Source organism: Schistocerca serialis, chromosome 3, assembly GCF_023864345.2.
Source record: "Schistocerca serialis cubense isolate TAMUIC-IGC-003099 chromosome 3, iqSchSeri2.2, whole genome shotgun sequence".
Lineage (NCBI taxonomy): Eukaryota > Metazoa > Arthropoda > Insecta > Orthoptera > Acrididae > Schistocerca > Schistocerca serialis.
In genome coordinates this window covers 252962412-252987772 of record NC_064640.1, presented here as the reverse complement: position 1 = coordinate 252987772, position 25361 = coordinate 252962412, and the positions used below count along the sequence as shown (strand labels likewise).

The 25361-nt window shown below is 42.0% G+C and overlaps 1 protein-coding gene across 1 annotated transcript in view; it reads left to right on the top strand.

Annotated features, from left to right (window-relative positions):
• Positions 1-21649: 21649 nt before the first annotated feature.
• Positions 21650-25361, top strand: part of LOC126470005 (PI-PLC X domain-containing protein 1-like) — a 73572-nt gene continuing 69860 nt past the window's right edge. The window contains exon 1 of the mRNA XM_050097475.1: positions 21650-21821. Coding sequence (XP_049953432.1) covers positions 21665-21821 — 157 coding nt within the window. The 5' untranslated portion in view covers positions 21650-21664. The remainder of the gene's footprint in view (positions 21822-25361) is intronic.

The window sequence follows — 25361 nt, the reverse complement described above, 5'->3', positions numbered from 1 at the left end:
TGAAGTTACTGTTCTTGCTTCCATTGCTATGAATCCACATGTGAGCACATGACAGTTTGAACACAAGATTGGCATTCCTAAAACCAGTGTACATCATATTCTTACACGTTACTGGTTCCATTCTTACCATGTACACCTACATCAAGAATTGCATGGGTATGCTTTCCAGAGGACATGCAGGAACATATCGTACTTGCTTGTAATTCCCTTCAGCAGGCAACACTGGAATCAGTAAATAATTCTTTCATTCAATGAGTGCACCAGTGTATCGGTGCCCAGGGTCACCACTTTGAACACATTTGAATGTCCTACTCCTGGGCAATGGAACAGGAGAGTCAAAGTCAATTTTGTGTTATGTTTTTACTTGCTTTTCATTTGTTTTCTGAGAACTTCAGCAAGTGGACGAGTTTGTGATCCTGGGCTCAAAGTCAATGTTGTGTTATGTGATTAATAACATTGTGTTTCAGTGAATGGTACACTGTGATACATTTTTGAATAGGTCTTTAGGAGAGGAAATGAATGACTGAATAAAAAATATAGGGTGCCATTTAAAAAAGTCATACTGCTGTTTGTACCTTTGTAAAAAAACAAAGCTACAATGAAGGCAATCATGCTGATTGATGTCCCCCTGACGGCTAAACAACATTTGCTTGAAACATTTTGTAATTTGCATCTGGACAAACAGTTATTTAGGGTGATCAAGATAAATGAGACACCCTGTATATAAAAGAGAACAACAGCAGAAATCAACTCTTTACATATGTCAACTCCCTGTTGCAGATCCGTAAACAGTAGAGTGGAAGACAGACAAATATGTAGTACTGTGCCATGCTTTGAGTTTCCATCAAGAGTGCCACTACATGAGTCTTCAGACAAGCTCTCTAATGTGCCATAACTCCATCTGTCTGGAGCTTCATCATGTATAAACCAACATTTCTTCTTAAACATCTGTTATATCACCGCAACATTCTCATGTCTACTATATACTGATAAGAGGGGCTACTCTCCTCGACATGCGTGCATCTCGAAAGATCTTGTACCGTTGGATGGGTGCCGTGGGTAAGACTGGTGTTGCAGGGAGGATTGGTCAAAAAAGACAATGTGGGAGGGATCTGTCAATATCCGACCGACTGTATTGCTTTCAGTGTAATTGGGGGGGGGGGGGGGGGGGGGGGGGGGGGGGGAACCTGCCATAGTGTACGAAAAAGCAATGTCATCTTGAATTATAGATTCTTGTCGAATTTATAATGATTGTGTTTTTTTTCCGACATGTAAGCAAAGGCGTGAAAGGTTGTAACCTGTAATGATATTTCATGTGTCTGAAATGATTGTTATACACACTTGCATCAGAATTTATGTACAGACACTGATTTCAAAACGAGAGTCACTCTCACGTTGTGTAATTTGTCCATTGGGCTGAAAGACATTGCTTAACATAGATTTTTTTCTTCAGAGTTTAAATTCTCACCTTCCTTTTGCTCCAATGATGGTTTTGAAATAAATAACATTTTGCTGCAATTGCTAGTTTTCGAAGCAAAATAGTGGAAGTTTTTTTCCCGATTTTATGCAGGATGAACATGTCTCTGCAGTTTGGTCATCTGTAATCAGCGGTGGTGCACTTATTAGGATGTCGCAAAAGAATGAGATACGAATTGCCTCCTACAGTTGACCATAAAAACGATACTGATTTTTCTCATAAAACTAAAAGAAAATGGACTGCACCTATTTTTGTGTAAAGAGGACATTCATTGTTGTCACGATTGTGTTTTCAGTTTTAATAGATGTTTCATTATAAGAGATGCATTGATGATAAATACAAATGTTGTAGTGCAGTGTTTTTCCCCCCTCAGAACGTTGTGTGCTTGCTGGCTGGTCTACTAGAAGCGTGATGGCAGAGTTCCATAGAAGATCTCGGCTGTCCTTTTAGACAAAAAAAAACGTGGTCAGGATAGCCCTCATTTATCTTAGTTTTGTTCTGAGGGATGTCAGCATCATGCTCTATTGTATGTGTAGCTTTTGTCAGCGTTCATAATGGTGACCACCTAGCTATGTGCTCACGAGGGACACATTGTACTGAAGACTCTGCAACCAGGGCAATGGACGACTGCTCCGGGGTCTGCAGTCACTTTAGTCGGAGGGCTTCCTGTTTCCCAAGCAGCGGACGTTAGAAAAAACGATCTGGAGAGTTCTCTGGAATTTAGTTGTTGTTCCAGGAGCATCCAGTCTTTCCCAGATATACATTGATAGATTGCATTAAGCATCTTGTTCTTGTCTTTTCTCTGTCTGTGACTGATTTCTGCAGACAGGAGACAGTATATCAATGCCACCAGAAGGATCTCTTTGTGGCCCATCAGCAGCAAGGTAGGACAGGCCTATATATCTACCTGTGGTGAGCAGTGGGAGGGACGAGTGCTGAAAAAGAGGGGTGGTTAGACTACCTACAAGTTGGTTAGTTCGTGAGTGCCCATCAAGGAGGACACAGCTGCAACTGCTGCCACTCTGCAATCTTCTGGGGTCATGTTTTGCGGTAGTTTTGTTATTTCGATGATTTTTTCCCAATGCCCAGTACGTGTTGCATTATGACCCATTGATTACAAGGTGGTTTTTTTCACAACAACTTTGATGTGTAATTAGAACAGTGATGCATTTTCCATCAGTTGTTGTAACGTGTACTGGTTTCAATTACCTGAGCTGTAGGGTGATTGCAGAGCAGGCATCTTTAGTGAACTCTGACAACAAAGAGTGATAGATACAGTCCTCAGCTGTATGATGACAGGTAATACACTTACTAAACTCCTCTGTTTCCAACACCAGCATCTCGTCAGTTGAGAAAAGTAGATAGTACCTGACATGCAACCCTTTTTCCTGCCAGCTTGTAGGTGTAGGGTAGAATTTGAGTGCATCTGCCACTAGTTTCGAATCCCTATGTGTGGGTTGAGATGGGATGTCAGTACAGCCCTGGGACAAAGAAATTTGAGCCAAAATTCCTATCAAACATAGTAACTCCAGCCAAAATTTGAAATTCCTGCCAAGAGGGTAGGTGTGAGATGGTGGGGAGGGTAGAGGGTGTGGGGACCCATGTGCAGGCTGAGGAAAACACATTATGTCATCTGGGAGGTGATGGTGGTGGGGGTGGGCATGATTGGGGGGGGGGAGGTGATTATTTGATCAATTTAACTAATTTCCATATCAGTTTCATATAAAAATTGCACCCATGCCCCCATCTCCCTATTAGTAGGAGTGTCTGGTCATTAATCCACTTACTAGGCATATAATTTTCCAGACCACGATTTTCAGTGTGCTTAAACATTGCCCTTAATTCCCCTGTGTGCGTCTTACTGGAACCAAGTGATGAAAATTGATGTCTTAGTGAGATGTGTATTTGCTCTTTCTTGAAAAAGTACTCTCCTAGCCTTCTTAACTTTTTTGTAACCATTGTTGCATGACATGATTGCGTTGTCTATACCGGCCTGTTTGTAGTATAAGGTCTAAGATATTTCCATTGTGTGTGAGCTGCCAAACTAGCTGCTTGAAATAGTTTTCAGAAAATTTCTTCAACAGTATTTCACATGACTGTTTGTCTGTACCTCCCACAATGAATCCATAGGCATACCAGTCTATAATGGTATATATAGTCTATCATGATCTGAGTATTTACGCGCTGCTGACCATCCCCTACTGATGGTCCCTTCTTAGGGGCCCCTGTGACTGTAATGATAGATGCCTTGTCTAATTTCCCATATATAGCCAAAGTGTTTTCTGTTTTGGTGTAAGTTGTCGCCACTTGCTCAGTCTTGCATTCTCACCCACTACGTCAGTCAGTCTCTCAGTTGCTAGCTCAATCACTAGCTCAGCCGTTTAGTCACTGCACACTAACTTGCACTCCAAGCTGGCATCTGTCAGTACACTGTGACCAGATTAGAGTACATAGCAGGACCACATTAGTTGTAACATCAAGATACCAATATCATCTGCAAGAGGACTATTACAGAAGAGCTTGTACCAGAACTCATGGATGCTCTTAAAGGTAAGTCGCTTCCTGTTCATGTAAATAAAGATCCCTGTCAATATATGTGCGCTGTTGTTGTAGAAAGAGGATACCGGCCACCAAACAGCATCCTCTCCCTTCATCCCCATGGTACAAGACTCAACATTCTGCATGATGACACACGCTACAATTCAGGACTTAGCTGCCATTTACACTATCAAAGGTGCACCATGCTCTGTTGTCTTGGACTGGAATGAATGTGTGCCTTCAGGCAGTCTGTTTAGTAGTAGATGGCGATACAGCTGTGTCAAATGAACCTTTCTATACCAGTCACGCTGTAGTGATGTTTCTTTGCAATTGCAGTACTTATTTTTATTATGGAGGTTTTTGGGACTATTCTTGAAGATTCCCATGTTGGAGACATTCCAACAAGAACACATGAATATCCAAAACAAAACACGTTTTATTCATAAGTTTCAGCTCTGAATGCTTGTGGCTCAAATTGGTAAGAAAAAGTGTATCACTGCACCAAAAGCAAACAAGGTCAAAATGGAATTGACAAAAGTTCCTCTTCTCGAAATTTGTAAAAAATACAAAATAGTCTCTTCCAGTTATTGCAGTTAATTAATTCTTGGATCAATACTTTGAATACAAATCACTGTCCAGTGGGCAGTTTATTAGTAAAGACATCCAATGAAAAAAATTAAGTACATTCAACAAAGAATTACCTTCCTTGGCATGTAAGGAGAAGTCAGAATTACACTGGCAAAAACTAAAGCCTGCCCTTAGTATCTTCATAAACTTAAAGTTCACTTTGATAGCCTGAGAGACGTCTGCTGATCAGTTCTACTAAAGTCAGACACTGGTGAGATACCGCATTTCAATCCAAATGGTGTCCTGGCAGATGAGACTGACAAGGACTGAGTGGCACAGCGTCTGGTGGTGATCGGCTGTATAGTCAGTGGATATCGGGAAGCTGACTGTGATGAAGGAGCTTGCAGAGGTGCCAGCACAGCCGTAAATAGGCTGGCGGTGGATGCGTACAGGATTCTAATTGGCGGTGCAATGTATTTGTGGAAGCATTATGTAATGCGGCATTCTCAGTCAATGAAGCCAGTGGTGTGCACGTGTCCTCACCGTGTGTCCTCCGCACTGAAGGGGCCATCTGGCGCTGACCGCTGAACTTGTCGAACACTCACCTGCAGCTGCCGGCCTGCCGCAGGAGTCAAGTGGCAGACCACCGTCCTTGCTGTGGCAGCAGTGTGGTGTCAGCGCATAGTCGCAACATGACAGTTGTGATGTTTGGCAATTATTATTTCAAATTTCATTTATCATATTATGTGTTTACCATTATATTTTTTAAAACCATTTTGTCAGTTTCGTTTCTTTTGCTAGTTATCAGCAGGTAAGCTTACTTTTGGCAATACACAAGTTATTAAAAATCCATTATAGAAATTGTACTTCAGCTTATTTAATCATTCATTCTTTGCAAACTATGTTTGTATTCTAAACAATATTTCCTATATAAAGGGTGTTGCAGTCTTACTTCAATATCATCTAACAAGCTCTTTGTGCTGTTGAAATGTAACATCTTTGTTTACTTTATAATGGTTGGTGGCAGTTGGAGGGAGCCTGTGTGAAGTGATGGAGGGGATCAGGTAGGGGGAGCCAAGTCAGGGATTTGGTTCTATGGTAGTATGTAAAATGTACTTATTGAAATTCTGCAGTGTGTAGTGACATTTATATTCGAGAATTGTTTAGTGTGTGTTCAAGGTGAAATACACTCCTGGAAATGGAAAAAAGAACACATTGACACCGGTGTGTCAGACCCACCATACTTGCTCCGGACACTGCGAGAGGGCTGTACAAGCAATGATCACACGCACGGCACAGCGGACACATCAGGAACCGCGGTGTTGGCCGTCGAATGGCGCTAGCTGCGCAGCATTTGTGCACCGCCGCCGTCAGTGTCAGCCAGTTTGCCGTGGCATACGGAGCTCCATCGCAGTCTTTAACACTGGTAGCATGCCGCGACAGCGTGGACGTGAACCGTATGTGCAGTTGACGGACTTTGAGCGAGGGCGTATAGTGGGCATGCGGGAGGCCGGGTGGACGTACCGCCGAATTGCTCAACACGTGGGGCGTGAGGTCTCCACAGTACATCGATGTTGTCGCCAGTGGTCGGCGGAAGGTGCACGTGCCCGTCGACCAGGGACCGAACCGCAGCGACGCACGGATGCACGCCAAGACCGTAGGATCCTACGCAGTGCCGTAGGGGACCGCACCGCCACTTTCCAGCAAATTAGGGACACTGTTGCTCCTCCTGGGGTATCGGCGAGGACCATTCGCAACCGTCTCCATGAAGCTGGGCTACGGTCCCGCACACCGTTAGGCCGTCTTCCGCTCACGCCCCAACATCGTGCAGCCCGCCTCCAGTGGTGTCGCGACAGGCGTGAATGGAGGGACAAATGGAGACGTGTCGTCTTCAGCGATGAGAGTCGCTTCTCCATTGGTGCCAATGATGGTCGTATGCGTGTTTGGCGCCGTGCAGGTGAGCGCCACAATCAGGACTGCATACGACCGAGGCACACAGGGCCAACACCCGGCATCATGGTGTGGGGAGCGATCTCCTACTGTGGCCGTACACCACTGGTGATCGTCGAGGGGACACTGAATAGTGCACGGTACATCCAAACCGTCATCGAACCCATCGTTCTACCATTCCTAGACCGGCAAGGGAACTTGCTGTTCCAACAGGACAATGCACGTCCGCATGTATCCCGTGCCACCCAACGTGCTCTAGAAGGTGTAAGTCAACTACCCTGGCCAGCAAGATCTCCGGATCTGTCCCCCATTGAGCATGTTTGGGACTGGATGAAGCGTCGTCTCACGAGGTCTGCACGTCCAGCACGAACGCTGGTCCAACTGAGGCGCCAGGTGGAAATGGCATGGCAAGCCATTCCACAGGACTACATCCAGCATCTCTATGATCGTCTCCATGGGAGAATAGCAGCCTGCATTGCTGCGAAAGGTGGATATACACTGTACTAGTGCCGACATTGTGCATGCTCTGTTGCCTGTGTCTATGTGCCTGTGGTTCTGTCAGTGTGATCATGTGATGTATCTGACCCCAGGAATGTGTCAATAAAGTTTCCCCTTCCTGGGACAATGAATTCACGGTGTTCTTATTTCAATTTCCAGGAGTGTATATGAAAATTGGATCTTACAAAGCATTTATTTGAAAATATTACAGGTTTATCTATTTTCATTTTTATGTAACAGAACAGTTTCATTATTGACAGAACTAATGTCATGAATTCTTTATGACAAACCACCATTACCAGGTAATGAGACTTCAAGATGAGTATTATTTTGAGTTCTGTTTACTGCAGCAAACAACATGGGTGCTGCCGATCTACAATTCTCTTTCCCAAATGTAATACTGTACATTTCTATGCCTGACCTGAGAGAAATGTCAAAAAACTAACTTTGTGCTCAGTTAATTATCTTATTGCGTAATGGATTTGGGAGCTGGGTTTGCTAAAAGACATTGGTCATCAGTTCGTGTCAGGGGGAATTTGAAACATTCTGTCACTGAATGGAATTCAGCATCTGACCACCATGCATCGCATCCCGCATCAATGATTTGAATGTCCTCAACAACTGTGTTTGATGCGGGATGCGATATATATATATATATATATATATATATATATATAAAAAAAATTACTGTGCAATTCCAGTCTACGGGCATAGTCTGACTGAGGTGCTGCATGGCTGTCAGCCATGCGGTCTCTTTGATCTACTGCATGCAGCACCACATGCATCTGACCCCAGGACCATGTGATGCTATCGGGAAGGCTCTGCTGTCTGGGTGGGCTTTTTCATGCAGACACTAGGATGGATGCAATTCATCATGGTGGAATATAAGGGGCAACAACTTTACAGTTGCAGTAGGTCAAACTGAGCAACGGATGCTGTAAATCATGCATACAGGAGACATTTGCACAGACAGGATGGACTAACCAACCCTCTCTCAAAGCATTGAGCAATACCTTCAGAAGTTTCAACTCCCTGTGTCTTCGGCTTGCCATATAATTTATGCCCTCACCTGCAGAAAACCTCCACCCAGGAGAATTTTTTGTTTGGGGCAGGGGGGGGGGGGGGGGTGAGATCTGATGAAGGTGGTGTACCTCCGTGCGTCATTGTCACAACAAACAGAAGTGCCCCCCCCCCCCCTCCCTCCATCTTCATCAGTTTTCAACCATCAGTCTCTGATGTAGCGTCAGCCTGTCACCAACCCAAAGGTCACCCATGACTTGCTGGTGGGAGGTGCCCACCTGGAACTGCTGGTGCTGAACCTAGTCAACCCTTGTCCCATGACTCAGTGACTCTGGCAAACGCCTGGGCATTTTCAGCCCCATGTGCCTCTTAGAAGGGGAAGGGATTTGATATCCCCACCAGACTCTCATGTCAGATGAAGAGTTGTTTGAGATCCAGAGTGCTAGTGATACCTGACCCCATCGTAAGTAGCATGTGTGTCGCATACATTGGGCAGTGCCTCTTGAGTTGTAGCTTTCCTGGTTCAACCACACAGTCTTTGAAGTCTGTTGCATGCTGGGGTGAACCTGGATCTTGTTTAGTCAGCATGCACTCACTTTACTTAAGTGTTAAGTTCTTCATGCTGTCACACTCTGACATATTCCACATTTCTCTCTCACCATCTCTTTTGACTCACTGCTCACTGGTTAGGCTGACACCCAGTTATTTGTGGGGTGCTATGCATCGCAGTATTTGCACTCATCCTGAGCATTTTTTTGTGGATACTATCAATCCACTATGCAAAATATAACACCGACTTTTCTTGTGAATAGGGAAAGTAATGCCAAGAAGAATGAGGCTGCAAAAAAGTACAGATGGAGCTACATTACATTCTCTTGGCACACTGAAATTTCTAACTTAAAGAAAAAGTTCATGTTTCGTTGAAATAGTTCTGGTGCATATGATTCATTATAAATATAATAGAGAATTTGAAGTCATTGATTATGTGAATGCTAGAAAACTTAAACTAGAAAAACTGTGCAAGGTATCATAGTTTAGGAGAATGTGTATTCAGGGGGCAGCAGTTCGAATTCTGCTCTGGCCATCCATATTTTTTTCTTCCATGATTTCCCTGAATTGTTTAAGGTCAGTGCCTTGGTTGTTCCTCTAAAAGTCCATTGCCAATTAGTCAGCATGCACTCACTTTACTTAAGTGTTAAGTTCTTCATGCTGTCACACTCTGACATATTCCACATTTCTCTCTCACCATCTTTGTCTTTTGTACCTAATGACCTTGTTGTTGAAGGGATGTAAAACTTAATCTTCATTCCTTCCTTTCTTCCTTTTAAACAAGAAAAAAGGAATAGTGGGTTTGCAAAAATGTTTAGGTTCAGTTACTTCCGATCATAGTATGAAGGCTTTCACGACCGGATGACATATCTTCTGGTAAACCTTGCGGGATGTAAGGTCGTGGTCCATGAAACTCTTCAGCTCCTAACGTTTCGTCCAGTGCTTCGCTGGACATCTTCAGAGGGGTGTTTCTCCTCCAGTGAGTCTTGCCCCTCTGAAGATGTCCAGCGAAGCACTGGACAAAACGTTAGGAGCTGAAGAGTTTCATGGACCACGACCTTACATCCCGCAAGGTTTACCAGAAGATCAGTTACTTCCACCACAATAATGACTGAGAACATTTTGTGATCTAGAAATCTGTAAGTTATTGTGTTTCACATATTGTTATTCATTGATGTGCTCTGGGATCACATAGGCTGTTTCAGTTCTGCCCCAGAAGGTATGGGTGCCTGTGAGAGCCCACAGCTAGCCCACCAGTCAGGTAGATGATGAAGGCCACACCCATCTTCAAGCCTTGTTCTGTTGGATGCACACAGCCTTTCTCACTGGTATTATGAGACATTTAAATTAATTAAATATGATACTTTAAGGAAAGGAACTACCAGTTACTTATGTCTCTGGTAAAATTAATGCATTCAGAGACAAATGGGATCTGTTTGGAGGGCAACTTAGTACAAAAAAAAAGTAACTTTTTTGACCAGCTTTCATTTATACAGTTATCCTCAGACACATTACATGGTGTATCATCAAAACATTGTGCAACTTCATCAGATGTCTGAGACAAGTCAAGAGAAGTGTAGCCTATAAAAAGAACTGAAATTATTTTGCACTAGATTTTCAGTTACACCAGCTTTTGGAAAAGCAATCTGAAGTGATTTATTTACAACACTGAACTCTGCTCATGGGGAGGTATTACAGCAATGTGAATTTTTGTATGATGGTACCATGACATACACATAGAGCAGTGTCCCAAGTTGCACAGAAATGTACTGAACACCATGTCTGTTTATGGGTGTGCCTTTTATTGTGAACAATTTTTTTCTGGGATGGAAAAAGAAAGAAAAACTGCAGAAAGGTGCCGCCTTCACGATCCAACACTGAAGTTCAGTCTGTATCATGCTGTAATATTTTGTCAGTTGTGAATAAAAATAAATGTCATGGTCCACAAATGTAATAAAATGTTAATATTTTGTACTTAAATTAAATTTTTGTTTTGAACACATCCTGTTACAATCATATTTGCTTTGTCACTTCACTAGTGGATATTGTTGTGTGCAAAATGTTGACGGCTTTCACAACAGCCCTTTGCCCAGCCCTTGGCTCACAGGTGCCCATTTGCTCACACCCAAACACTCAAGCTGCAGTAGCCTGGAATAATCATTGGTTTGGTATCTGCACCTGCCAATAATACCATGGCAATGAGGATGTAGATCCAACTATGTTTGCAACAAGTGAACTGGTCACAGTGGCCACCAACAGGGCACACCCATGCAGTGTCTGTTGGAAAGAGCCTCTGGTGACCGAGGCAAGAAAGAAAGGCAGCTGCAGACTCAATTCACTAGTGATCTTACTAGTTCAGAAGCCAGACTTGCTAATTCTGCCAGACATAGACAGTTCTCTCTCTCTCTCTCTCTCTCTCTCTCTACTCTTTATTAAAATGCATTGTACAAAAGAAATTTATTATTACTGTATGGTGTTCACACCCAGACATTTTTCTTAATTTGTTCAGGAAAGGGAATATTAACTGCAGTGTCATGGCATATTTATCTACAAGTGAAACATGCTGATAATACTCATTTTTAATTTGGGAGTGACAGAGATATTTACAGCTGCAATAGCTAAAGAAAATTGTCTGTGGTGCTTTCAAGTGCTTCAAACTTTGACACAGAAAGAAAGGAAATATGCAGATGGAGGAGATCCGAGAGCTGATCAGTTCCAGTCATTCCACCAGGAATGAGGTACACGGCTCGTGTTGTCTGTAGTTCAACCATGCCTAGACAGTCAATACCACAGTTCAATCACATCCGCATTGTTACTTTGCACCAGGAAGGGCCCTAAACAAGGGAAGTGTCCAGGCATCTCAGAGTGAACTAAAGTGATGTTGTTTGGACATGGAGGAGATACAGAGAGACAGCGGCTGTCGATGACATGCCTCACTCAGACCGCCCAAGGGCTACTACTGCAGTTGATGACTGCTACCTACGGATTAAGACAGCAACGCCACCATATTGAATAATGCTTTTTGTGCAGCCACAGGACGTCTTGTTATGACTCAAACTGTGCGCAATAGGCTGCACGATGCGCAACATCACTCCCGACATCCATGGTGATGTCCGTCTTTGCAACCACGACATCATGCAGTGTGGTACAGATGGACCCAACAACATGCCAAATCGACTGCTCAGGATTGGCATTACGTTCTCTTCACTGATGAGTATCGCATATGCCTTCAACCAGACAATCTTCGGAGATGTCTTTGGAGGCAACCCTTAGACGCACTGACCAGTGAGTGCAGAAAAGTGGAGGTTCCCTGCTGTTTTGGGGTGGCATCATGTGGGGCCGACATATGCTGCTGGTGGTCATGGAAGGCATCATAATGGCTGTACAATACGTGAAAGCCATCCTCTGATCGATAGTGCAACCATATCAGCAGCATATTGTCGAGGCATTTGTCTTCATGAACGACAATTTGTGTCCTCCATCGTGCACATCTTGTGAATGTCTTCCTACAGGATAATGACATTGCTTGACTAGAGTGGCTAACATGTTCTCCAGGCATGAACCCTATCAAACATGCCTGGGATAGAATTGAAGGGCTGTTTATAGATGACGTGACCCACCAACCACTCTGAGGGATCCATGCCAAATCGCCATTGAGGAGTGGGACAATCTAGACCAACAGTGCCTTGATGACCTTGTGGATAGTATTCCATGATGAATATAGGCATGCATCAATGCAAGAGGCCATGCTACTGGGTATTGTAGGTATCGGTGAATATACCAATCTGGACCACAACCTCTTAAGGTTTTGCTGTGTGGTAGTACAACAAGGAATGTGTGGTTTTCATGAGCAGTAGAAAGGTCAGAAATTATTTTTATGTTGATCTCTATTCCAATTTTCTGTATAGGTTCCGGAACTCTCAAAAACAAGGTGATGCAAAACTTTTTTTTATGTGTGTACATAATCAATTACAAAAATGTGTGTGACCACGCTCTGTGCAGTTCTGCCCCTTTCTGTGCATTTCTGTCCCTTGTCTTCAGTCCTGAATGGCTCAATGTGGCCTGTACTGTTTTGCAGAGAAGTTATTTAATAATCTATAAAGCTAGCACTACACTGTTCATTCATTTCTCACTCCCAGTTACTGCATACACAATACACACACTATTTTGTAATGTAACACTACACACACTATCAGTTGACATCAAGGCCATAGTGACAATGTTTGGTTTCCATTCTGTCTACCTCAACTTTCCATTGGCCAGCCTGAAAAACTGAGTCAGCATCTCTCTCTATACTGAGATACTGAGATGGGAAAGAGGATAACGTGCCAGTTATTATTATTATTATTAATGTTGCTGTTGTTAAATTTTTTACTGAACTCCTCTGTGTTATTGAAGTAATCCTTGCTGTATAGAATGTATTGCTTAACAGGTACTTTTTAAATGCCTTCTAAAGAAGTTCATTTTAGTACCCTCTTTAATATCTTTGGGAAATTTATTGTATAGTTTTATTCCTTGGTAGAAAATGCTGTTTTGTGTCATATTTACTTTGTGTTGGTGAATGTACATTCCATCTAGATCTTGAGGGTGTGTCCTTGGGTGATGACGGTGACAGTGATAGCGATGGTGGGCCCAGGTCCACTGGGTTGGTGAGCGGGGACAACGGGGGCAAGGGCGCATCATCCATTGCTCCTCCTGGAGTGCCCTAGTGGCACCAGCGGGTGGCTGCAAAGGCTGCGCAGTCCTATGAGGCTGTGAATTTGGGGGAAGAAAAACAGCAAATCACAGGGCAAATGACATGCGCTAATTTGGCTATGCTGGTGGTGCTGCAAACCATCAGGATCTGCAAGCAAATACATAGAAGAGCCAATGCATTCCTGGATTACACCTCTTTCCCAGTGCCCATGTTTGCCATAAACCCTGAAAAGAACAAGATCGCTTTGTACAAAGCGATACTTGTGGACCACTGGTGGTGCCAGACAATGCGGTGAGTGTAGCAAGTGTAGCAGCATCCAATAGCGGCAGCCGTGCAGAAGTTCCATCGGTGATGGTCCAGCTCATGGGTGGGAGTGATAGGAGGCAAGAAAGAGCTGCAGCGCCTGTTCCCATGCATGAGTGGTGCAAAGTTTGGCGATCTGTTGCTTAAAAGTGCGTATGAAGCATTCTGCTTTTCTGCTGGACTGTGAGTGAAATGGAGCACTTGTTAGACGATGAATTCTTTTGCATGCACAAAACTGTTCAAAGTCACATGAAGTGAACTGTGGTCTGTTGTTCGACACGAGTGCTTCTGGCAAACCTTCTATGCAAAATATGGAGGACAACACTTGTATAGTTCTGTGTGATGTGGTAGAGTTCATAGGCACTGTAAATGGAAACTTGCTAAAAGAGTCTACCACTATGATCCAACGAGTGTTCCAAAATGGTCCTCCAAAGTCAATGTGCACTCATTGGCATTGTAACCAAATCTCAGGCCAAGCTGAGAATGTCTGTGGTAGAGCTTATTGGTTTTTCACGCATGCATGACTCTGTGACATCATCTGTTCAATATAGGCATCCATGCCCTGCCAAGTACAGTGCTGCCGCACTAACTGTTTGGTGTGAACAGTTCCTCAATGTCCTTGGTGGAGCAATCGCAACACATCCTTTTGTAACTCTTTGAGAATAAGCACATGTGATTGCCCACTGTCATTTTGAACTAGAATCAAACCTTGTTGTACCGAAAGGTTAAGCTGATGAGCAAAGTATCGGCACACAATTGAGTTCTGGATACTGTTCAATGAACGAGGCCAAGGTGTGCAAATGTAATGCAACAAAATCTAGAGATCTGGGTCTGCATCTGTGGCCTGTGCTATTTTTCTGTAGTGCAATGGAAACAATTCCAGCAATTCAGAGTTCTGCACATCTATTTGACAACAAGACGTGGCAGACGTATCAAAATCAGAGTCGGACCCAATTGGAAAGTGAGATAGGACGTCTGCATTGCCATGCTTTGCTGGAGGTCTGTACACAGTTTCATACTGATACTGTAAAAGCAACAAAGCTCAACATCACAATTTATTGGCAGTGTGTGTAGGAACCTGCTTTGATGTATGAAACAAGGACTGCAAAGGTTTGTGATCTGTCACTAAATAGAACTTGCAACCATGCAAATAAAGCTGGAATTTGGCCACATCACAGACAATAGTGAGAGCCTGTTTATCTATTTGAGAATAATTGCACAGAGTTTGAATGAGCAACTTTGAGGCAAAAGCAATAGGTCCGGAAGCACAGCACTGATTCCGTAGGAAGAAGTGTTGACATGCAAAACTACTGGCTTGGCAGGGTCAAAATGCACTAATCACCTGTCACTAAGCAAGGCATTTTTGAGTTTCTGAAATGCATCGTGACAGTCTTTAATCCCCACAAAAGGTACATTTTGTGACACAAGCGATGTCATGGAACCACGATCTGAGCAGCACTCAGTATGAACCGAATGTAGTATGTAATATTGCCTAATGCTGACTGCAATTCAAACACATTGTGAGGTACAGGCAGATTACCTTGCAAGATGGATTGCAAGCAAATGAGATTGGAGGGGGTGCACACCCTGACTGATTATCACACGACCTAAGTACAGTAGTTCAGTTTGAAAAAAAGTCAAACTTTTCCAGACAACACTTGACTCCTGCTTTGGACATCACTTAAAAAAGAGAACACAAATTGGCAATGTGTTCCTCTGGTGTATGACCTGAGATGACAATATTGTCAAGGTAGTTTGAACAAAATCACACTTTTGCAGTAAGCTGTTCCAAGTAACGTTGACAAATGGCAGGTGTGGAAGCACTGCCGAAGGACAAACACAAATACTAAGTGTGTATTTACAACAAACACTTTCTGTGACTCTTCATCCAACGGAATTTGCAAGTAGGCAAACCTATTTTAGAAAAGTAACATCCTGCACTGGGAGCAATTACACCATTATCTTGCTATTCCTTCAATTCACTGGCTACTTTGTCTCTTAAAGCAATTGGATCAGGAAGGGCCCTGAAAAACTTAGGCTGTGCATTGTCTTTCAATGTGACATGTGCTATGAAGTTATTAGCTTTTCTATTCCTTCTGAAAATAGTTCAGAAAATTCTATAAGCAAGCTAGTGACACTGGCTTTTGGTGCAAATGTAGAGACTGGCAGTACATTGTTGTGGATGCTAAGGCCAAACAAATCAAAGGCATCTAAACCAAAAATGTTCTCACTGTCTCTTGATTTCAACACGTAAAATTCTCTGTCCTGCTGTGAGATTCGTAAGTGGCAAGCAAACTACACTGTCCAAGACTGGAATTGCCTGTACATTGTAAGCAGTGAGGTGCTTTCTAGATTTAGAAAGGTGTGGTGAGCCTAACTGTTCGTACATGGTACAATTAAGCCAAGTTACTGAGGCACCTGTGTGTTACTCGAAGTTCACACGATGGCCAGCAATTCTTAGTGAGACATATAGTGTGTTAGAATGTCGTTGCACAGCACTAGGGCAAGAAGGAGGCACAACCTTATTCTTACTTTATTCAGAACCTGCTGTGGGTTTGGAAAACACGATATTCGCTGCATGTGTAGAGTCTGTTTTTTCTGGGAAGTGGGCAAAAATTGCCATTGCAAACAAACTGTTTGGACATGGCCTTTTTTTCCAAATGTGTAACACGTTGTGTTATGTGATGGGCAATTCTGTCTTTAATGGCAAGCAAAACATTTAGGGCAAGACATCACTAAGTTCCCAGGTCTGTTTACATGTCTACATGGCTGACCATGCAGCTTTTTCCACGCTCATTGTAGTGGCTGCTTGGGGCAGTCACAAACAAGGGGCAACTTGACCCAACAAATCGGGGCATGGTCAAACTTATCAGTCACTATGGCTCCCGAATGATATAGCTCTAATATTTGCAAATACTTGTGGAAGTGATGCATCAGAGTAATTTAAGATCTGTTCCTGTATTCTACTATCTGGGACATTGAATGTTATTGCATCCGTAATCGTTAAATCACTGTAAAAGTTGCCACAACTACACTTAAATTTACACTTTTTAGTAGTGCTCATTAATCCTGTGTACCATAGTTGGTACGCCTGTTCTGGATTTTTCTGCAAGTGAAAAAACAGATATCTGGCTGCAGCTACTTGAACTTCCTGGTCACAGTACTGAGTTAATGCAGCGATTACTTTGTCATAGCTGAGTTCATTGGGAAATGCCATTGGAAATAATTTTTGTATTAACCTGAACAGTGGGGATCCTGCAATTGAAAGAAAGTATTCTAGCTTCAAAGTACCTTGAACACGATGAACTTGAGAATTTGCTTGGAACTGCATCAGGTATTCGAGCCATTCCTCTTCTGCATTGTTAAACTGCCGGCACATTGTTATGCTGGTCAGCAGCACTTGCTCTGGGCTCATTTGTTCATCTGTTGTGTGGTCGACACAGCTTGTGCAGCCAGTTGTTGTTGTACCATCATCAGTAAGGGAGCAATGTTTTGGGCTTGAAACTGAAAAGCTTGTGATAGGTCCACCACATTGGCCACCTGTGGCTGAGGTGCGGGTGCAGTGGTGGAGGGGGCTGGGTAGCCATGGTTTACACAAATACGTTATAGCAATAAAAGTAAGCAAATATTCTGAAAAGAGATGTTTGATTAGTTCTGTGGCTCCCCTTCTGGAATACATGCAAGAACAAACAACAACAAATTAGCAAAATGACCACACCTGCAAGCTAAAACACAAAATAAGCAAGCAATATCTTCTTCTGCACTGAATTATCCTCGTCGCCATGTTTGTGTCATCTCATTGCCGCTGTTGAGTCTTGTGCCATGGGAAGCAAGGAGAGGATGATGTTTGGTCACTCGGTATCCTCTTTATACAACACAACTGCACACATGTATTAACAGGGTTATTTATTTATCAGAACAGAAACCTACTTACCTTTAAGCTAGTCCATGTGTTGTGGTACAAGTTCTTCTGTAATAGTCCATGTTAGTGTCACTTCTGGTGAAGTACAAGTCCCGCTATAAACACTACAATCTCATAGCCAGTGATGTAAACTGACAGCTGCCAACTAGAATAGTGACCAACTCTGTGACGGCAAATGAGTGTGACTTGATGACTCTCTCTCTCTCTCTCTCTCCTCAGTGGTGACCTAAATAGAGGCGGTTGAGAGGCTGTTAGTGGCACCTTTCTTGTAAGTCTGTCTTCGTCCCCTCTCCTTATAGGCATGCTTGATTTGGCACCTATCACCGATCTTGTTGCAACCTCTTTGCTGACCTGTGTGCTAGTGACAGCTTACACCTGCACTGTAGATAGAGCTGTTCGTACAGTAATTATCAATGTTATTTTTTGTGTGTTCAACTGACTGGTAAATGCACTCACATATTGCAATTTAAATCCCTAATGTACTGAACAGGTCTTTACACTGGCTTTACTAAAATTTTTGGTTATTATTCTTACGGTCCTTCCCTGTAGTTTGAAAACTGTGTTCATATTTTAATGAATTTGCTCTCCAGAAAAGAATTCAATAGCTAAGAACTGAGTTTATGTACGAACAGTATGTAAATGAAAGACACTAGTTGGTACACACCAATGGCAGTATACTATGGCCATAACGTGCTGATGACATTTTGAAACTTCCTGGCAGATTAAAACTGTGTGCCCGACCGAGACTCGAACTCGGGACCTTTGCCTTTCACGGGCAAGTGCTCTACCATCTGAGCTACCGAAGCACGACTTACGCCCGGTACTCACAGCTTTACTTCTGCCAGTATCTCGTCTCCTACCTTCCAAACTTTACAGAAGCTCTCCTGCGAACCTTGCAGAACCAGCACTCCTGAAAGAAAGGATATAGCGGAGACATGGCTTAGCCACATCCTGGGGGATGTTTCCAGAATGAGATTTTCACTCTGCAGTGGAGTGTGCACTGATATGAAACTTCCTGGCAGATTAAAACTGTGTGCCTGACCGAGACTCGAACTCGGGACCTTTGCCTTTCGTGGGCAAGTGCTCTACCATCTGAGCTACCGAAGCACGATTTACGCCCGGTACTCACAGCTTTACTTCTGCCAGTATCTCGTCTCCTACCTTCCAAACTTTGCAGAAGCTTGGAAGGTAGGAGACGAGATACTGGCAGAAGTAAAGCTGTGAGTACCGGGCGTAAGTCGTGCTTCGGTAGCTCAGATGGTAGAGCACTTGCTCGCGAAAGACAAAGGTCCCGAGTTCGAGTCTCGGTCGGGCACACAGTTTTAATCTGCCACGAAGTTTCATATCAGCGCACACTCCACTGCAGAGTGAAAATCTCATTCTGGAAACATCCCCCAGGCTGTGGCTAAGCCATGTCTCCGCTATAAACTTTCTTTCAGGAGTGCTAGTTCTGCAAGGTACGCAGGAGAGCTTCTATAAAGTTTGGAAGGTAGGAGACGAGATACTGGCAGAAGTAAAGCTGTGAGTACCGGGCGTAAGTCGTGCTTCAGTAGCTCAGATGGTAGAGCACTTGCCCGCGAAAGGCAAAGGTCCCGAGTTCGAGTCTTGGTCGGGCACACAGTTTTAATCTGCCAGGAAGTTTCATATCAGCGCACACTCCGCTGCAGAGTGAAAATCTCATTCTGATGACATTTTGTTTGTGTGGTCGTACCACATCAGCTGAGAATAAATATTCATTCCTAGAAATTTTGTCTTTGTTATGCAGTCTATAGAGGTCACATCCACATGTAACTTAACAGTGTCGTTTTCCTTCCTCAAACTGAAATTTATGGCATTACTTTTCTTTATGTTTAATGTCACTTTATTGCATATTGGCTGTTTGTAAACTTCTTTGAGGATTTCATTTGATTTCTCTTCAACGGGTTCTCTTACTTCCTCAGTGACTACAATATTGCTGTAATTAACAGAGAGAATTTATGTCTATGGCTGACAATATTCATAAAGTCACTGATGTATGTGAAGAACAGTACTGCTCTTAATATGCTGCCCTGAGGGACTCCCATATTAATGTATTTTGTTTCTGATAAATGTTTCACTAAAAGTTTACCCTTATTTGAGGTTTGTGTTGTCCATACACTTTCAACCCTGCCTGCTAGGTATGATCAGAACAAGTCATTAGCTATCAATTAAAGAACAAAAACTTGGCAGGTTTAGATGAAATCCCAATGTGTGTGCTGAAAAAATGTATAAACTGTTTCAAAGCTCCACTAACAGAAATCCTAAATGAACCCTTCAAAACTGGTTGCTTCCCTGACTATCTGAAGCACGCCAAAATTTTACCAGTTCACAAGAAAGGCGACGTAGAAAACATTGAGAACTACAGACCAATAGCCCTATTGTCATGCTTTTCCAAAGTGATAGAAACAATAATGAAAAACAGGCTTTTGAGCTATCTAAGTTAATTCAACCTCCTCTGCAATGACCAGCAGGGTTTCAGGCCTGGTAAAGGTACAGAATCTGCAATAGCACAATTTACAAAAACAGTTTTAGAGGCACTAGATGAGAACAGCTATGTAACTGGCCTTTTTCTAGACCTGTCTAAGGCATTTGATACAGTTGACCACCAGAAGCTGTCTCATAAATTAGAGGCACTAGGAGTAAGGGGAGTGGTTCTCAAATGGTTTCGTTCATATCTAGAAAACAGAGTACAGTCAGTAGAGATCACACATGTCTCCAGTGGATCAAAGTACATTGAGAAACACACATCTGATCCACAATATATCAATACTGGGGTCCCTCAAGGAAGTGTACTAGGCCCTGTATTATTTCTGGTGTATATAAATGATTTCCCATAACATATCAGCCATGGAGAGAAGATATTGTTTGCGGATGACAGCAACACAGTAATCACCAGTAAGACACCAGCGAAAATGTTGGAAAATTCTACTGAAGTGCTGAGGGATGTTCACAAATGGTCTCAGGAAAACAAAGTAACTCTCAACGTAAAGAAAACAAATACAATATGCTTTAGAATGAACAGAAAACAGAGTCCTTTAAATTTAAAACTAGATAACATCTCCATAGATGATGTACCCACAACAAAATTCTTAGGGTTGCACATTGACAGCCAAATGAAGTGGAATGCACCTGCTATGAAACTCTCGAAAAAGATATCCACAACATGTTATGCACTTAGAGTCCTTGTATCCGCATGCAGTAGTGAATGTTTGAGAACTGTATACTTTAGTTATATTCATTCAGTAATCAGTTATGGTATTATTTTCTGGGGAAACAGTGCTCAGAATTTACAAACAGTATTTAAAATGCAAAAGAGAGCAGTAAGAATTATAACAAAAAGCAGTAAGCAGACCCACTGCAGAGAACTTTTCAAAATGTTAGAAATTCTAACTGTTCCTTGTGAATTTATATTCCAAACCATAGTGTACATCAAGACAAACATAGAAAATTATAGCACAAATAGCATTTTTTATAACTATAGTACAAGAACAAGTCACTGTCTTCACCTAGACAGGAAGAATAAACATAAGACTCAAAATAGCTTCTTGTACGAAGGTGTAAAACTGTATCATAAACTGCCGCAGAAAATAAAAGAAGCAGATAACATGTACCGCTTTAGGAAAAAAATCTTAAACTGTTTTTGCAGGAACACTGCTTTTACACTATAAGTGAATTCCTTAGTACAAAATGATTGTAAATAGCTTTTGTTTCACAATATTTTGATAAGGAGCAAAAATGATTGTAAATAACTTACATGTCACAATGTTTAACTGCATGTAACAACAAACTGTATAAATATATGAACGTACGCAACTGACAACATCCATACATTTTAAAATGTCCACGGATGGCTAAATAAATAAATTTAAAAAATCTTAATATTTTTTGATTAGGCTATCAAAAAATTCCATTCCACTGTTTGTTGAGTGTGTAAAGGCACTTTTTCTGGATGGTGGGTTAAGTGTTTGCTAAGGAGAGCTACTGTAACTATCTGTGAGTAAACGTGTATGGCGTTTTTGTGGGTCATATCAATCTACATGTAGGTCAGAGAGAAGCTTATACACTGCTGGGGCTACCACGAGTTGCGTACGGGGGCGTGAGGACGCCAGATTGCGGCATTAGGCCAATGGTGACTGGCAGGGCGTGCAATTTGCGTGATTATTCAATTGACAGGGGAGCCGGTGCCGCGAAACTAGCACACATCCCATGTCTTCACTCGTCGATGCGACCTCCCCGTGTCAACATGTTCGTCCTGCTGCTGTTCTGCGCCGATCTAGCACACAGTAAGTTTCAGCAGGCGTTTCCCGCGCCTGTTCTTCTTACACATTATTCTATGTCTGCTGTAATGTTTTTAAATATTCATAAACTCAGTTTCTTATTTTCTTCAATGAATGAGACCAAAAATAAGAAAAATGTATTTGTACAAAGAATTGTGTTTGAATGGGACCAACAGTGTGTGAAATTTTTGGAATTAATTGTCTATTTTAACGATACATAATATGGTATTTTGTTCCCGTCCTCTTTTATTCGTTTTGTGGATTATTTGATCACATTTATCCCATCTAGATTTAGGATTCCCACAGTTTCCCGAAAACAATGAATTTGGATGCCAGAAACGTTCAATTGAAATGACCACAGCCATTTTCAGAGATCTGATTTTTATCTGGTGGTGTAAAATGACGGTTTGTATCATGTCCAATTAGAGTTTGTGCTTAGTCTCTACTGATTTCGTCATCGACAGAACACAAACCGTAATCTTTCGATCTTTCTTGTGATTGCTGAGATCAAAGTCTCGTGTTAAATGTGCTGAGGAAACAATAATTAAAATATTTCTACTTGGAGTCGTGGAACGTATATCGAAAAGACAGATTAGAGGCCATTGGAGTGGGAGTGTCAATTCCAGTTGACAAAAATATTATTGAGGTCGAAGTTGAATAAGACAGTGAAATCATTTGGTCGCGTATAACAGGCGTAGGTGAAACTAAGTTAATTTTTGGATGTTTTTACCTGCCACCAGATTCTGCTGTGACAGTTCTAGAGGCATTCAAAGAAAGTCTACAGTCAATAGCGCGTAAATACCCAGATCATGCAATAATAGTTGGAGGCGACTTAAACCTGCCGAGTATAGACTGGGATGTCTAGGGATTTATTGCGGGGAGTATGTATAGACAGACAGACAGACAGACATGCGAAATACATTTTCAGCATCCCATACGCAATGGACATATCTTAGACCTAGTAACTACAAATAGGTCGGACCTTCTCGACAATGTCAATATACCGGGTGATCAAAAGTCAGCATAAATTTGAAAACTTAATAAACCACGGAATAATGTAGATAGAGAGGTAAAAATTGACACACGTGGTTGAAATGACATGGGGTTTTATTAGAAAAAAAAGAAAAACAGATACGCGTGAAAGATCTCTTGCTCGCGTCGTTTGGTGATGATCGTGTGCTCAGCCGCCACTTTCGTCATGATTGGCATCCCAGGTCCCCAGACCTCAGTCCGTGCGATTACTGGCTTTGGGGTTACCTGAAGTCGCAAGTGTATCGTGATCGACCGACATCTCTAGGGATGCTAAAAGACAACATCCGACGCCAATGCCTCACCATAACTCTGGACATGCTTTACAGTGCTGTTCACAACATTACTCCTCGACGACAGCTATTGTTGAGGAATGATGCTGGACATATTGAGCATTTCCTGTAAAGAAAATCATCTTTGCTTTGTCTTTCTTTGTTATGCTAGTTATTGCTATTCTGATCAGATGAAGCGCCATCTGTCGGACATTTTTTGAACTTCTGTATTTTTTTGGTTCTAATAAAACCCCATGTCATTCCAAGCATGTGTGTCAATTTGTACCTCTCGATCTACATTATTCCGTGATTTATTCATTTTTCAAATTTATACTGACTTCTTGATCACCTGGTAGATATGAGGATTATCGATCATGATGTCACTATAGCAACTATGTTTACGAAAGTTAATAAGTCAGTCAAGAAGGCTAGGGGAGCGGTTTTGCTAGATAGAGCAGATAAGCAGTTATTAGCATCTCACGCAGTGTGTGAATTGGCGTCACTGAGTTGATTATAACATTCAAATAGCATTTACGGCCAATATTGGACAAAATAGCTGTTATTTTTATGTATTTAAACTTTAAAAAATCACTAAATATAGAGATTTGGCATGTGATCGAAAACGCTCTTTTATTGTCTGATGCTCTGGTGATGTCACAGACTAGGAGTAAGATGAAGCTATACATGTGCTATAGGAGTGCTAGTCGAACTTAGGAGGTTTTTACGTACTTTTTCTGCAACCAGTGTTGTTATATAGTGATGGAAAACGCAGTTACAATTTTTATCTAACAGTAGAAAGCAATTTGGTGAACGCTGATAGTGGAAACATTGTGAAAGTTGATTCGATTTGCTCCACCCATTTAGAGCGGCGATATGTGCAACTAAGGACATTCTTTTCCCTGCTCCCTGCAACATCATTAAACTCGCTCAAAACTAAGGAATTGTAGAACTTTTGCACTGCGTCAGTATATTATAACTAGATTGTCGACTATCAGTGATGGGCTACAAACCAAAGCACAATAAAACTATTCTTGGCAAATCTTAGTGCTGTTTCCCTACATAGAAGACATTCAGCTGCGATATTTCTTTAGTAGTAGTAGCAGCAGCAGCAGTAGAAGTAGCAGTTCTTTGACTAGATGCTCAGCGGCGCAACGGATAGCGCAGCAGACTCCGAAGTTATGTAGTTAGGAAAACGCGTTTTGTAGCTCGCGTTCAGCTTTCAGACAGGCGGTCTGGGAAGAAATCAGGACGTGGCCAGACCAGAACATATGCAACAATTCTCAGAAGTAGAATGAGTTTGTTAGGTCAGAACATGAGGAGATGGATGAAAAAAATGTATAAGAGCCTTTTTTATCTTCAGTATATTTTCGAATCCATGAAAGATTATTCATTTTCAAAGGTTTTGCATGAAATACGAAAGTAGAGTTAGCAGAAACCAGTTGCATCGATGGTGGGATGTACTATATATAGCGTCACTCTAATCTTAATCTGATGAATGGATAACAGAGGATAAATGCATTTACTTTGCGAACAAACATGCCACTCTTTTAGAAAGCATTGCTAGTAGTGAAGATATAACTATACGACCACAGTACAACGAGGTGTATGACGATGGTGTTCTCTATGCGGAGTAGAAAAAAATCATGTACAACATGAGGGTAATACAAACGTGAGGTTTGTGATGTACGTGAGTGTAAACTAACGCCAGTCTCTGAAGCAGACTTACGTCATCTTTATGTAAGATGATGAAACTTCAGAAGTTTAAACAAATAGCACCGTAGCTCGACAGTACAGAGATAAAATAACTTGTTTCTAATAAAGTAAAAAGGATTTGGTCACATTAACTAGAAAATATCTTTCTGAACGTGACATGTGTGAACAGTGATTGCAAATAATGTCAGCGCATGTAAACAGCAAGGAAAGCACAATAATATTCTGTTTCTGATATGTGAGGTGACGTTTTGCAATTTTGATGTGGTTTTCATATGAGAATACTATCGAGTTGTTTTATAAATAAGTTGAAATATTTTTCTGGTTGGATTCGAACAAGCGATCTGCGGGCATCATCTTACAAAATTCGACGTACCACGCTAATTACTGAGCTACCGAATAATGCAGATAAAGTTGAGTGAAACGACGATGTTCACTAAAAATTTAATTTTGTTGGATGACACTATCCTTCATTGTAATAGAGGGAAAGCATACCTCGGAGGCAAATTTATATTAACTTCACAGTGCAATATAT